A 14,945-nucleotide genomic window follows, 5' to 3' on the forward strand; every position below is an offset into this window, starting at 1 on the left:
AGTACACTAAGCACCGCATTCATCCACTTGTATGATATACAGCATTGATCATCATGCATCCACTACGCACAAAAGCTCAGATCAGAGTGTAACCTGAGTCTAAAATGGTCATCAAACAATTAAAAAATATACACAATAGTATCTCAATAAAAAAAACATACTGTATGAGGAGTATCAAACTCAGCACTGCGATTTGGCTGTACATCAGCACTGCTGTGATTTACTATGCACAAATCCCATCAGTGCTGATATACAGCCAAATCACAGTGCTACGAGAGAGATATTGCATTTATACATCAGTTTAATGGCATGATTGTGTAAGTAACGAATAAATGTTACCACAGAGAGTCTCAAAAAGGCTTTCATGTGAGGAACTACTTTCTTCCGCTTTACTCTTGTGATTGCCTTGAATAATGTACACTGTAAAAAATAAATCCATAAAATTTACAGTAAAAAAAACGGTTGCCAGTATTTCACAGTTTCTCATTTTTACAGTAAACTACTGTATTTCATTTATTTGTAGCTGCAATATGTCTGTATTTTGAATAACCAACTTCTACACATTTTTTGTTACACAGATAGACACATTAACACAGCATATGCATATGTGGTGATGAGAAAGTTACATAATGAACCACTGCTCATCACAAACAACTTTTCCCACAAGCAGTAAAGTGTATCAGTATTTAGAAGGTGCTCAATGTCATTCACACAGCTACTAAAAAAAGCATAAAAAAACGATGTGCCATGCAGGGAACTCTGGGAAAGTCATTTTACGGTTATTCGCCGTATATATCAAGGAAACATACTGTTGAGCAGGTTACAGATTTTTACTGAGTATTTTTACAGTTTTTATCATTGAAATCACAGCCATTTTTACAGTATTGAAAATGTCTCAGTGATAAAAAAAATAAGATATTGCTCACAGATCAAGAATATAATGCCGAACGATCTCCTGTATTTCTCTGACACATCAATGGACTCAAAAGCCCATGAATTTTTATTTTTTGATTTACCTTTTCTGTAGTGTTTTGTTTTGCTCTGTGTGAAGTCTAAATGTACTATGTTTATTTTTCTAGCTCACATTGTTATTTTTGAGATGAATAATTGATCCTTGCATGTTAATAACATTTGTTTTGGTAATCTTCAATCAAAGTCTTATCATTTGCTTCTACATTTGGAGTGGCAGACCTTATTGATATAAACTTGAGGGCTTCAATAGCAACTGCATAGCGACATTCTTAACCACGCCCCTCTTACCGTTAGTTCTCTATGAAGGAATGATGCTCAATAGAAAGCCCCACCCCTACTCAATATACTGTATCAGTTGTAAGTACATCCACAGGCTGAAGTAAAAGTTTCAGAAACTTCCGTTTTATTTGGACTTCAAAGACTACAGGTCTGATTATTTTTCAAATCAAATCAATCAAACTCAGTGGCCATCAAAAACAAAAACATCAAATTCTCCAAAAGTGTTTGCCAAGCTTACAATTACATTACATATTTGGAATCACAAATAAAATTAAACAACAGCTGTCTCCTAAGTTTCATTTCTAAACATTCCAAAAAAAAAAAAAAGCATTTTTTCAGGTTACCCAATCTAATGTGCACTGGAAAGGAACAAGATCACAACACCAACCTCCTTTATGGCTGTTTTACACATTATCATCCACTGAACAATGCTTCTTCAGATCGCGCTGGTCTTCTGAAGTAATTCTCAACTTGGGCAGAGTCTGAAACTGCCAACTACTCAGTATGTACTGCCTTTGAATTAAAACATACTACTCGGCCATTAGAAAAGTACGTTCTATACAGTATGAATGTGAGCCGTATGAATGGAATTCAGACGTACTATATCCACCATTTTGTCATGATCACATGAGCTACCCTTGTGAGTCGCTTTACTTTCATTCATGAATTCTCAGGCGGGGCATCATGGGATAGCGCAGCGTGCATGGGATGCGCACTTCACGGACGTAGTAAGTCATCTGGGTACTTCTCGCATACTGATTTTCGAATTCAGACTATATAGTACAATATTATGCGGGTTCGGATAGAGCCTTGGTCTTGATGGCAAATCTCCCCCCAAAATGACAACAGACTCTTTGTTACCAAGTTAGTGGACGTTTGAGTATTGGCTGTCATGTGATGTGCATTTGTCAGGATAGACCATAGCTTGCATTTGTTTCAAACAATTACAAAACCCAAATCCTTTTGTTTTCAAGTGCACTTGGTTCATTTAAAAGTAGATATTTCAAGCTTTATGTAGATATATTTCGTATGTCTGTGAAGCAAATATTCGCTGAGATTCCAGCACGTTTGATTACCACAGAAACTGTTGTAAAACCACACATCTAATCTGAGCCCCTCCCCTCGGAGAACAGTCTATAGTGATCAATGATTGGCTCCTATACAAATAGGCGGGGCTTCTTTCATCATATTAGACTTTACCTCATTCATAACTAAACGAGTGACAAGTCTTGCTTACTCTATAGTCTTTTTCATAATACAGTCTCTGTCACCATCTTATGACGGAACAATGCAATTAGGGCTTGGCAATTAATCAAAAAGTAATCGAAATCGACATTTAGAACCTATAATCGTCCAAATTTTTCCAGGATGATTTTTTCAATTACTTTTCCTACCACACGTGGAGTCACATGACCCCGCTCTTTTAAGCCTTTTTTAAGGATGATTTATACTGCTGCGGCCACTTTGCAGCCACATCTGATCTCTGTTGGTTTTAGGCAATGTGTGTTTTAATTTTATTTGTTCAATGTTGATCTTCAATAAATAATCATAGATAGTAGTAGTGTGTGTTTCCTTCAATTATTTTAAAATCAAGTAATATTTACTGTATAAAAGTTGTCAGTGAACTATGAGGGCAATGAATAATGATATAAAATATAAAAATAAATAAATAAAATTCATTAATCATGATCGAGTTAAAATGTTCAATTATTCAAGATTTAGATTTTAGGCCAAATCGCCCAACCCCACTACAGTTTGTAATACAAAGTTTACATGTTCTCCCTGTGTTGGTGTGGGTTTCCCCCAGGTGCTTCGTTTCCCCCACAGTCCAGACATGTGCTATAGGTGAAATGAATTAACTAAATTGGCCGTAGTGTATGTGTGTGAATGTGAGAGAGTATGAGTGTTTCCCAGTACTGGGTTGCAACTGGAAGGGCATCCGCTGTGTAAAACATTTGCTAGAATAGTTGGCAGTTCATTCCACTGTGGCGACCCATGATGAATAAAGGAATCACTGCAAATGTTATTTATTTAACTATAAATTTATTTAACTATTATTAACTATTATTTATTTAACTATTTAGAATAAAATATAGCTATTAAGCTGTAAAACTTAACATTGCAGTCAAATCAGTCAAACAACAGGGTCACCAACCCTGTTCCTGAAGAGCTAACTTCCAGCAAAATTCAGCTCCAACCCTGATCAAACACACCTGAACCGATTAATTATGACCTGAAACAGCACTTGATAATTACAGACAGGTGTGTTTGATCAGGGTTATAGTTGAAATCTGCAGGAAGGTAGCTTTCCAGGAACAGGGTTGGTGACCCCTGCTCTACAGTAAATAATAGATAACTGTGACCAAATATTGCCTTTAGATATAGCCTAAGCTAATTACATTTCACTTTAAATCCCTATACAGACATCCATCATACTCCTGAATAAGTGCCCATCAGAGGAGCACTGGAAAACTCATCTCTGAGATCATCTGAACACATTTTTAAATAGGCATATCCTTAAGGATAAATGGCAACGTTAAAACTATTCTCGCCTAAACAAAAAGTCTCACAATAGGGAAGTTCATTTTGATTAATTTTGCCAACGACAACCACTACTCGTTAACCGAATATTAACGGTTAACTGGTCAAATTAATATTAAATTATTATTTAATAAATAAAAAAATTGACAAGTTTATTTTGTAACACATTAAATATGCATTTTAAAATACTGATTTATTTCAACATGTGAACAGCAGCATACAGAACATCTTCACGCACCTGCGGTTTCCAACAGCATGAAAAAAGAATAAACTAAATAAAAAGAATAAAATGAATAGGCCTGCCCTAGATATATTTCACTTAAATGACAAATTTAGATTACAAAACGAAAACCCTGACTGAATCATTTTTAAGAACCAGCATACTGTATGCTGATTATAACAATCGTATTTTCGTCAAATAAAAATATCAGGCAACCTCAAATCGATCGCAGAAAATATGCATTTAATTAATGCTCCACTGTTGTTATTATTTCACAAACCTCTGTCAGAATTTTTCATAGAAGTCATTAGTTTAAAGATGATGTCTTATGATTATGACTTATTTCCTCCGTCTCACATATGATTATGTTTATGACTTATTTCCTCCGTCTCACTCGCGGTTCATGCGTGCGCGCTGCGTGTGATGAAAGACAATGACAACGATGGCTCATATGTTGACTTTTAATAAAGTATAGGCTACTACAGCAAATAACAACGTTGTTGTTTACACATGATATTGCATTAATTTGCATAAATGTTTTATAAGCTGTAAAATGAAAGCCTCAGCTTGGTGCAGAGTTATTTATTACACAAAAATCAAGAAAATCTTTGGATTTGTTTGATTCGTAGATTATGTAGGCTATTTTAAAAATCTATATTTTTAAAAATGTATATGTATATTTTTGTATATAAAAAGAACAATTAAAAACTGTCATTTTCCAAATGGAAAAAAGGTTGGTTGGTTGTACACAAAATGATCAAAAGCATATTTGTTGAGTTTACGCGGATCCAGGACAGAGGCTATCAGCATCAGCGCTGGTTTGTGTCAACTCGTCTGTTACCAGAAATATCCTTCTTTCATTTTGCTTCTTTCTTCTTTACGTCTGTAGGCACGACTTAACAAATATGTGTTGCAGTTGCACATTTAGTGGCCGAGCACAGAGAACGCGATTTTCAGTTCCAAAAAACGCGAGGTGCACCTCATCGCCTTTTATGTTCACAGGAAAAAAGCGCTGTGCTCTTTTTATATCACTAGGAAACGACTGAATCAGTTGACCCATATTGTGTGCGAATGTTGCTGTCTATGTTGTTATAATTGTAATATATAATAACATTGTGATATTTATGATTTGTAAAGTCATGCAGCTCTGGATAACTTGAAACAGCGACTACTAGTCTATCCTCCATCATTCAAAATGTCTCTGTAGTCGTCTTGACAACACAAACACTGCTGTCACCTCAACAGAAACCCTGGCTCTGCTTTCATTTGATTGAAGATTGAAAAAGACGCGACTGACGAAACGCACTTTTACCGCTCAGGGTTGACTTTTATTTTGAACTGCGAGCACACAGCGCGCAACAGCAAAACGCGAGGCGTGCAGGGCGCATAAGCAGCGCATAAAACACTCGCGGCCGTTAGTAAACCATTCATCAAAGATGCACCTCTCTACAAATATATAAAATAATATTTTTTAATTGTTTAACTGATACCATTAAATGGTTACAAACGCACCCTTTCGGTGAATGATTAATCGGTTATTTTGAGCATCCCTAGTCTCACAAATACATTATGAGGTCCAACAGCCACAGCATACATCAAATTATAGTGATTATAGTCTTATGCTCTGCACTCGCTGTGGGCTGAGTGATACACATAGGTGAAAAGACTGAACAGTGCCGATACTACTAGAATATTGCACTGCTGATTCGAGAAACAGAAAGAACTGCTGTATAAAGTGGCATAAATACATAAATTAGGATAAGTGGGAAAACACACAAGCAAATATGCTAAAAATAAAATGAAAATGAACAAGTAAATAACAGCTACTTTAAACTTAATAACCTTACTAAACAGCATTCATCCAGGTGTGAATACAGTATTGATCATGACTCATATGATACACACAAAACCCAAAGTTCAGATCAGAGTCTAACCTGTGGCACATGTTAGCTTTGAGTCTGTAACAGGTGATTTGATAACTGAAGTGTTTACGACAGCATGCTTTTTGAGGTCAGTCTATGGACTAGAAAGAGTGCATGTTATTATTTGAGCTTTTGCACACACACATGATAAGCTCAGTGTGTTCAGTGAGAAAATAAAAACCAGTGTGCTTGTACCATTTACAGCACAGGAAACAAGAGTGATATGCGAGTTAAACTATTAATAACTATAACTTCATGTAACAAAACTATCAAGACATCTGAAAAAACAACCAAAACCTAATAAAAATGACAAACACGTTCAAAATCACTGAAACACAATACATTAATAACATTAATAACATTATTACAATAATAATTATGTATAAAGCAAATTAACAAAAGTATCTTGATGATACTAGGTACACTGAATTTAATTTAAGTAGTTTTCAGTATTTATTTGAGTTAAATTTGATTAAAATTTTCATTAAATATATTTAACACTTTTTTAACATTCAATGAGCAAGAATGGCAGGTTTAGTCAAAAGATAATGTTAGTAATAAAGCCAATTCAGTGGATGGGGATGATTGGGAGCCCATGATGGGTAGGGGCCAATGAAGGGAATTTACCCAGGTTACACCCCAACTCTTTACGAGAAGTGCGAGAAGTTTTACTGACCACAGAGAGTCAGGACCTCGGTTTAACGTCTCATCCGAAAAATTATGCTGACTGACAGTACAGTGTTCCCTTCACTTTATTTGGGCATTAGGACTCACACAGAGCGCAGGTTGACCACCCCCTGCTGGCCTCACTAACACTACCTCCAACAGCAACCTAGTTTTCCCATGTGGTCGGCCTTCCAGGTACTGACCAGGCTCAGCCCTGCTTGGCTTCAGTGAGTAACCGGTCTTGGGCTGCAGGGTGATATGGATGTGGCTTATCACCCAACATCTAAATTCATGGTTGTTAACATTAGTTAATGCACTGTGAGTTAACAAGAACTAACAATGAAAAAATTTTATTTCATTAACTAACAAATTAATATATATTTAAATAAAGTAATACATTTATTGTCCATTGTTGGTTCATGTCAGTAAAAACAAACTGAAATTAAATGTTGGGACCTTAGTGTAAAATGTTACCAAAAACAAATACATAAAAAAAAAATAATAAAACTAAACTAATAAATATTTCTTAAACATTATGTAAAATCTACTTGAATCTATTAGCAAAAAAGGGGTGGACGAGCTCTCTTGCAAACCACTAAAAATCTTTTTTTTTTTTCCATTTCTGACTGCATTATAGAGGAAAAGAGTCCATCTGGTGCGTTTCGTCTTAAGAGTGGACCTCTTAAGATCACAGAAGACTGGTGTCTGGAGTTCTGGTACCACAAACCCAATGAAAAGAGCTCTGATCTCAATGTTCTGCTAGTGGATGGCATTCTGAAGACCCTGATTTGGACCTCAGAGGGTTTCGGCGTTGGAGACTGGAGACGAGAGTTCATCACGATCACAAAACAATCTGATGACAGCAACATCCAGGTACTGTGCAGCCATTCAAAGATTCAGATTTAGGTGTTGGGAATCTTTACAGTGAAAATAGCTGATAATGTTAAAAGATATTTTAGGGTGCATTTAAATGCCACTGATTTTATTTAAAAATGGAAGATTCTTAAAACCCTTTCAAAGAGAGTCATAAGCCAACAAAAAGTCTCAAGAAAATTAAACAAACAAAAAAAAGTTAACAAAATCAAATGAGGAAAAAATAAGTAAAAATAGAGATATATAGATACTAATATAGCCACCAATGAAGACAGATTTGGAGAAAGGAGTTCAAATAGAAAGAGAAATGGTCTCACCCAACTGAGCCTGGTCAATTGGCGAAGTTTGTTCCTCGCCACTGGATTGCTTGGTTTGGGACTTGTGGATTAGTGATTGGACCTTTAGCAGTGAAAATTAAACCATACTGAAGTGAACTAAACTGAACTTCAACTCTGAAATCTGGACTGACACAGGGTCAAATTTTCTAGAACTTCTACTTTAAGCTGCTTTGACACAACATTGTAAAAGCACTATAGAAATAAACTGGAATTGAAATTAAAAATTGTACCCTGGTTTTAGATTTATCATTTGCTTTACTTGTTCATATGGATGTCATTTTTCAAAAAAAAAAAAAAAAAAAAAGAAAATATAACTGATTTGTTTTTATTAATATGTAAATTTTACATTCACCAATCCAAATTGAGTAACCTAAAACACAGATTTGGACATTTTCGAAGATGCCTTAAAGTTGATTTTGAGTCTACAGTATATAAAGCCCAAAGAACTATGTCTCTTGAAAAAAATATATACATTTATGTGTGACGCACTTTGTTTTTTGTCTGGGGGGGGTCTTTCTTTTATTTTTTTTAAGTGTCAATATATATACAGCACTGTGTACAATGAAAGTCCTGTCAAATACATACTACTACAGATCTTGAATTTGATATTTTTTTAATCACAAGGTGGCTCAGTGGTTAGCACTGTCACATCACAGCAAAAAGGTCACAGGTTCGTTTTACTAATGTACGTTGTTATTATGCAAATCTTTATAAACATATGAGGAAAATCTATTAAGTGTTACATGTAAGCCATGAAAAAGTGTTTGTACAACAAAATACAGGTGGTATAAAACTGATAATAATTAAATGACCCTTGAATATTTACAAAAAATAGCTTTAGTAAAAATAGAGCGCTTACGGACATATATTTCAATGTTTAAATCAGCCACAGAATTAAAACGCATGCGTTACTTTCGACCAGAAGCTGAGAGAAAATGAAAGTAAAACTAATCTGAATGCAGTACTATAAATGTAGACTAGTTGGCGGGTCAAAACCACAAGTGGCTAGATATAACTGCACAACAATGATAGTAGTTTAAAAATGTTCGTTTTGGTGGGCCGAATCGCATTATATTTTTGATGTCAGTTTGGGGGTTGGAGGAAGGACTACGGCAGGCTGTAAATGGCCCGCGGGCCAGCAGTTTGGACCTCTGCTGTAGAGTATGATTGTGTGTGTGAATGAGAGTGTGTGTGGGTGTTTCCCAGAGCTGGGCTGTGGCTGGAAGGACTTCCGCCGCATGAAACAAATCCCGGAGTAATTGGTGGTTCATTCCACTGTTGCAACCCCTAATAAATCAGGGACTAAGCCTAAGGATTGAATTGTCAATATTTTTATAGCATTCATTTCTCTGTTCACTGAAGAATTGGTACTAACTATTGCCATCAACCAACTGCTATTGTGTTTCTGGCAGGTTCTTTTTGAAATATCACAAGGGCTGCATGACGATGGAAAAACTGCTTTTGACAGAATGGGAATACACAAGGGACGATGTGGTGAGTGGCTTATGATTAATTTGACTTCACCAAGACTTCAATTCACCACATTTAAAGGGGTTTGTAACATGAAGAGATCTCATCCATAGGTTTACAATGTCAGCTGGGCACATTTTGGACGGATGAAAGCACTCGTTGCACTTGTAAAGACGATCAACTTGTCTGTTCTCACATGCCTTGGTCCAATGACACGTTTGGCACCTGCCACGTGGCCTCTAACCCACATTATACGACTTTCGATGGGGTCAGCTTTCAGTTTGAGAGTCCCTGTACGTACATCTTGTCAAAGGTGTGTGATGATTCAGGACTGCTTCCAGAGTTTGCAGTGGAGGTGCAGAATGAGAAGAAAGGAGAATCGCATGTGTCTTCCATTCAACAGGTCAACGTCAACATATACGGTCTGAGAGTGTCCATGATGAGGGCAGAGAGGAGCAAAGTCATGGTGAGACATCAACAATAAAACGTCATGATTAAACATGAGCAGAGTGCAAATTGACGATAGGGGGATCAACTTTTTTATTAATATTAGTTTGTGTAATACATACTTCAGTGAGCCAAAATTAGACATAAAATCCAATGACATCTACTTTATTAATCAAACTTATTTAAGATTTCAGTGAGGTATATTGACCTACAGTAACCTTTGATTGGCTATTTCATTAGATGTGTGATTCTCAAATACACCCTATTTTGATATAAAATATGATGACAAGTTTGCAAAAAAAGTTGGCCAGTGTATTAAGAATGTTTCCCTTGCTTGTTTTGTTTTTTACAATGCTCAGATGTTCAACGATCCAACAAGCACTGATTAAAACTGTTCAGTCAGATCAAAACAAACTCCAACCACTGCCAACACACACTGACAATTGTGTCATACTGATCCAACAAACCCCAACAAACAAAAATAAATAAATTCAACGTCAGGTTGTGTCAGTCGTATTGACACAGTGCTTCCGAAACGTTTGTCCAATGTAACACTGTAAAACCCAAAAAGTTAAGGTAACTCAAACCATTTGAGGAAACCGATTGCAACAAACCATTTGAGTTTAAAACTGATCTATATGAGTACTGTGAACTTACTCCATTTAAGTTGAAGTAATGAGGTATTTCATGTAATTTAAACGGAAAGTATTCATAGTGCTTCACTTTTTCCACATTTTTTATGTTACAGCCTTATTCCAAAATGGATTAAATTCATTTATTTCATCAAAATTCTACACACAATACTCCATAATGACAATGTGAAAAAAGATTATTTGAAATTGTTGCAATTAAAAAAATTTAAAAAACTGAAAAATTACATGTACATAAGAATTCACAGCCTTTGCAGTGAAGCTCTAAATTGAGCTTAATTGGAGTTCACCTGTGGTAAATTCAGTTGATTGGACATGAAGTGCAAAGGCATACACCTGTCTATAAAAGGTCCCAGGGTTGACAGTGCATGTCAAAGCACAAACCAAGCATAAAGACAAAGGAATTGTCTGTAGACCTCCGAGACAGGATTGTCTCGAGGCACAAGGCTGGTTAGAGAAAAGGTTACAGAAAAATTTCTGCTGCTCTGAAAGTTCCAATGAGCACAGTGGCCTCCATCATCCATAAGTGGAAGATCTTTGGAACCTCCAGGACTCTTCCTAGAGCTGGCCGGCCATCTAAGCTGAGTGAAGCTTAGTCAGGGAGGTGATCAATAACCCAATGGTCACTCTGTCTGATCAGCAATCCACCAATCAGGCCTGTATTGCAGGGCAATGACCCAAAGCACACCGCCAAAATATCAATGGAGTGGCTTCACAACAATCTGTGAATGTCCTTAAGTGGCCCAGCCAGAGCCCAGACCTAAATCCTATTGAACATCTTTGGAAAGATCTGAAAATGGCTGTACACTGTCGCTTCCCATCCAACCTGATAGAGCTTGAGAGGTACTGCAAAGAGGAATGGGCAAAAATTCCCAAAGACAGGTGTCCCAAGCTTGTGGCATCATATTCAAAAAGACTTGAGGCTGTAATTGCTGCCAAAGGTGCATCAACAAAGTATTGAGCAAAGGCTGTGAGTACTGATGTACATGTGATTTTTAAGGTTTTGTATTTTTAACAAATTTGCAACAATTTCAAAAAATCTTTTTTCACATGGGGTATTGTGTGTAGAATTTTGAGGAAATAAATGAATTTAATCCATTTTGGAATAAGGCTGTAACATAAAAAAGTGGAAAAAGTGAAGCGCTATGAATACCTTTTGGATGCACTGTATGTAGATACAAATTATACATTCACAATGGTGTGAACCATTAGAAGGGTGGTCAAACATAAATTTATTTTATCTATTATCATAATGATTAATATATTAAGATTCAAATCAGAGCAGACCAATTCTCATTATTATAAGGGTGACCCTTTATACATCTTGTTTTGACGTCCTTAACCCTATTTTTTGTTGACATCCTTAACGTCTTTTGTTGTCTCACTCAGGTCAATGGGATCTGGAAGCATCTCCCTTTTCTCCTGAAATCAAACAGAGTAACGGTAAACAAGCAGGGAGATGCTCTGGTTCTTCAGACAGACTTCAAACTGTCCGTCCTCTACATGCAGTCAGGAGCCATTCAGGTGATTGTTCCCATCCAGTACTCCAACAGAATCTGTGGCATGTGCGGCAACTTTAACCAGGACCCCGAAGATGACATCAAAATACCAAACAGGTCACAGGTTCAAATGGCTCAGGTTTTAAGGCAGAGCGTGTGCGAGGAGCCCAGTTTGCCCAAAGTCTGTTCAGAAGCAGAGGAGCAGCAGTTCTCCAGCGAGCTTTACTGTGGCATGATCACATCCAGACATGGGCCCTTCACAACCTGCTCTTCTGTGCTGAATGCAGACAGTTTCTTCCGCAGCTGCATGTTTGACATGTGCACCACTCATGGAGATGCTGCTGCCCTCTGCAATGCCATTGAGGCCTTCGGCGCCACCTGCAATAAAGTTGGTTTCTCGATTCCAGTCTGGAGGAACTCAACGTTCTGTCGTATGTACTGATTTATTTCAATTATCCATTAAAATGGTTGCAGGTTAAATATTTGAACTCAATCAATCAATAGGTCACGTGGAAGTTTGTAGCCGGGTCTACAACCAAACATAAATTCATGTAGGTGCAAATTCATGTAAGTGCGCTTTTATAAACTTGTTATAGTGGCTGACTGTAGTATTGGTAACCTAGTAACCAAGAGTAAACAAGGCAAGCATAATGAAGATTGCTGACTGGTCACACCGGTGTAATGTTCACTATGTCAGGGTTTATCAAAGTCCCTTTAAGGCAAGTCATTTCACTTGGCGGCCATCTTTGAAACACCTCTCGGGCAGTATGCTCGGGCATTCTGTTTGAAGAGGCAACCTCAAATTCTCCAAAGTTGTTTGCCAAGCTAACGATTGGATTCCCTTTAGTTTTATTTCTAAACGTCCAAGCCACATAAAATCTGTAGAAATTCACGTCTGGTTCGAGCCCCTCCTCCGGAGTATCGTCAATCAATAGTGATCAATAATTGGCTCCTGAACTTGAAGGTGGGCTTTTTTCACCATTTAACAATCGATGATTGGCTCCATATACTACAAGGCAGGGTTTATTCACCAAATTGACTTTTCCTCATTCAAAAAGATATGAGTGACATGTTATGTGTATTCTACAGTCTTTTGGTTTATTCAGCAAATGCATTTCCTTCTCTCAACATTCTTTATAAGTCTAAAATGTCCTTAAGTGAATGTAAAAAACATTTGTTTTGTAGATGAATGGACTTTTATTAGAAATTTGCCATTTCCGTCACTGATGTCTCATGCAATACTTCAAAAATGCCCATTAAGGTTGACAGAAACCCAGCTTATAAGACTTAAAAAAGAAACTACCTATCGAGATTTTGGGATTGACATTATTTTTTAAATGCTTTTTCAAAGAAATGGTTTGTTTTGTTCAAACGAAAAAAAACTAATTTAAACTTTTGACCTTTGGTGTAATTTACTAAGTAAAATAAACCAGTAGAATTCGCAAAACCTGTAAAAGTAGATGTCATTTTAAGACTAGTTAGTTATTGGCTATTCAGAACTTCCATTAGCTAAAACAATATGATCATAAATTAAAAGATCAAAATCCTTGCTTATATTTAAGCACATTAAAAATTTATATATGTATTATACAACGCTTCTCATCTGCGGCACTGGCAAAGCATTTATTAAAAGCGAAACTGCAATTTGACTTAGGGTCATTGCACATTGAACTCCAAAATTTATGTATGAATGAATATTCATATTCTTATTCTAAAAATCAGACACACTCACCAAACAGCAGCATAGGAAAGATTGAAACCAGGCATTGAAACCAGCATACGCTATAGGTGTGGCTTTCAACCATCCGCCACATTCTGTCTTTTTATTAACACACTTTGCGTGTTATAAAGTGTTCTGTGCTGTAAGTAACATCATTCTGGATGTAGGCTTCCATTTTTATGGTGGCTCTGTATTGTCAAACCACTCTCAAGAAAAAATTACTTTATGATGGATAAAAGTTTGAAAACAGTATGTAAATGTGCCTGACAATGTGAGATCTTATTTATTTTGCAATGTTCAAAATATTTTGGTCAAAAATTTCAGACTCAGTGCCTTAGACATAATAATAATAATAATAATAATAATAAAAAAAATAATAATAATAATAATAATAATAATAATAATAATAATAATAATAATAATAATAATGAAGATATTAGAAGAAAAACATCAGTGTGCTCACATCTAGGTGATTCTTAAAAGCAGGTGCTTCATCAAGCCAAACAAAAAAATGGCACTTTCTTAAAAGAAGGCACGAGACATGATGAAGACCATGTAGGTTGAAATGTCGTCATATTTTTTTTTTGAGAGCTAATGTGGCAGTGTGCCATTCACATTTATAATAATAAAAGTAATATTAACATTAAAACTGTTAGGCTTCTTTAAAAAACTGCGAATAACATATTACAATATAAGACAATATTCCCAATAAAATGAGGTGCAAGTCTACTTCAAAGTCTTTGCAAAGGCTTGCTACCCTGTTCATTTATTTCACTGTACATAGTATGGAGCTCTCTGAATTTGACTCTCAGGCTGCACCACTCTCACAAGTCCTGGGTTAAATGTTTTCTGATATGATATAAATGCTCTGTTAACACTTTAAACATGCAGCAAGCAGGATTTAACCTTGGGTGTTGCTTTAAAGCCTTATTATCTCAATCTCCACCCAAAGCCATTAAACAATGAACACTCTGAGTGTGAATACAGACAAGCGATTGAAGTATTGCCAGTCAAATCATAAATCTAAATTAAAGCTTGACGTGTCAGATCATTTGCTCCACTGTTGAGCAAATCTCAGACTAATCAGAAGTCCGTTCTCCACCTAACAACCCACACAGAAGAGCTAGACTTAGTCATCGGTTATAAATTCATACAGTAGATCATATACAGTACAGCTGAAGTCAGAATTAATAGCCCTCCTGAACTATTAGCCTGGATTAATTAGACAAATCGTTGTATAATGATGGTTTGTTCTGTAGACAATCGAAAATAAAATATTGCTTAATAGGGCTAATAATATAGACCTTAAAATGTTATTTAAAAAAATAAAAGCTGCTTTTATTCTAGC

At 36.2% G+C, this 14,945-nt stretch overlaps 1 protein-coding gene across 5 annotated transcripts in view; it reads left to right on the forward strand.

The window, feature by feature from the left end:
* Positions 1 to 14,945, forward strand: part of wu:fb63a08 (MAM and LDL-receptor class A domain-containing protein 1) — a 45,524-nt gene that overhangs the window by 4,418 nt on the left and 26,161 nt on the right. For all 5 annotated transcript variants that reach the window (XM_056481009.1, XM_056481019.1, XM_056480981.1 and 2 more), the window contains exons 4-7: positions 7,238 to 7,473; positions 9,224 to 9,305; positions 9,395 to 9,747; positions 11,768 to 12,308. In XM_056481009.1, the coding sequence (XP_056336984.1) occupies positions 7,238 to 7,473; positions 9,224 to 9,305; positions 9,395 to 9,747; positions 11,768 to 12,308 (1,212 nt within the window). The remainder of the gene's footprint in view (positions 1 to 7,237; positions 7,474 to 9,223; positions 9,306 to 9,394; positions 9,748 to 11,767; positions 12,309 to 14,945) is intronic.

The sequence above is a fragment of the Danio aesculapii genome, chromosome 2 (genome assembly GCF_903798145.1).
Source record: "Danio aesculapii chromosome 2, fDanAes4.1, whole genome shotgun sequence".
In the NCBI taxonomy this organism is placed as follows: Eukaryota; Metazoa; Chordata; class Actinopteri; order Cypriniformes; family Danionidae; genus Danio; species Danio aesculapii.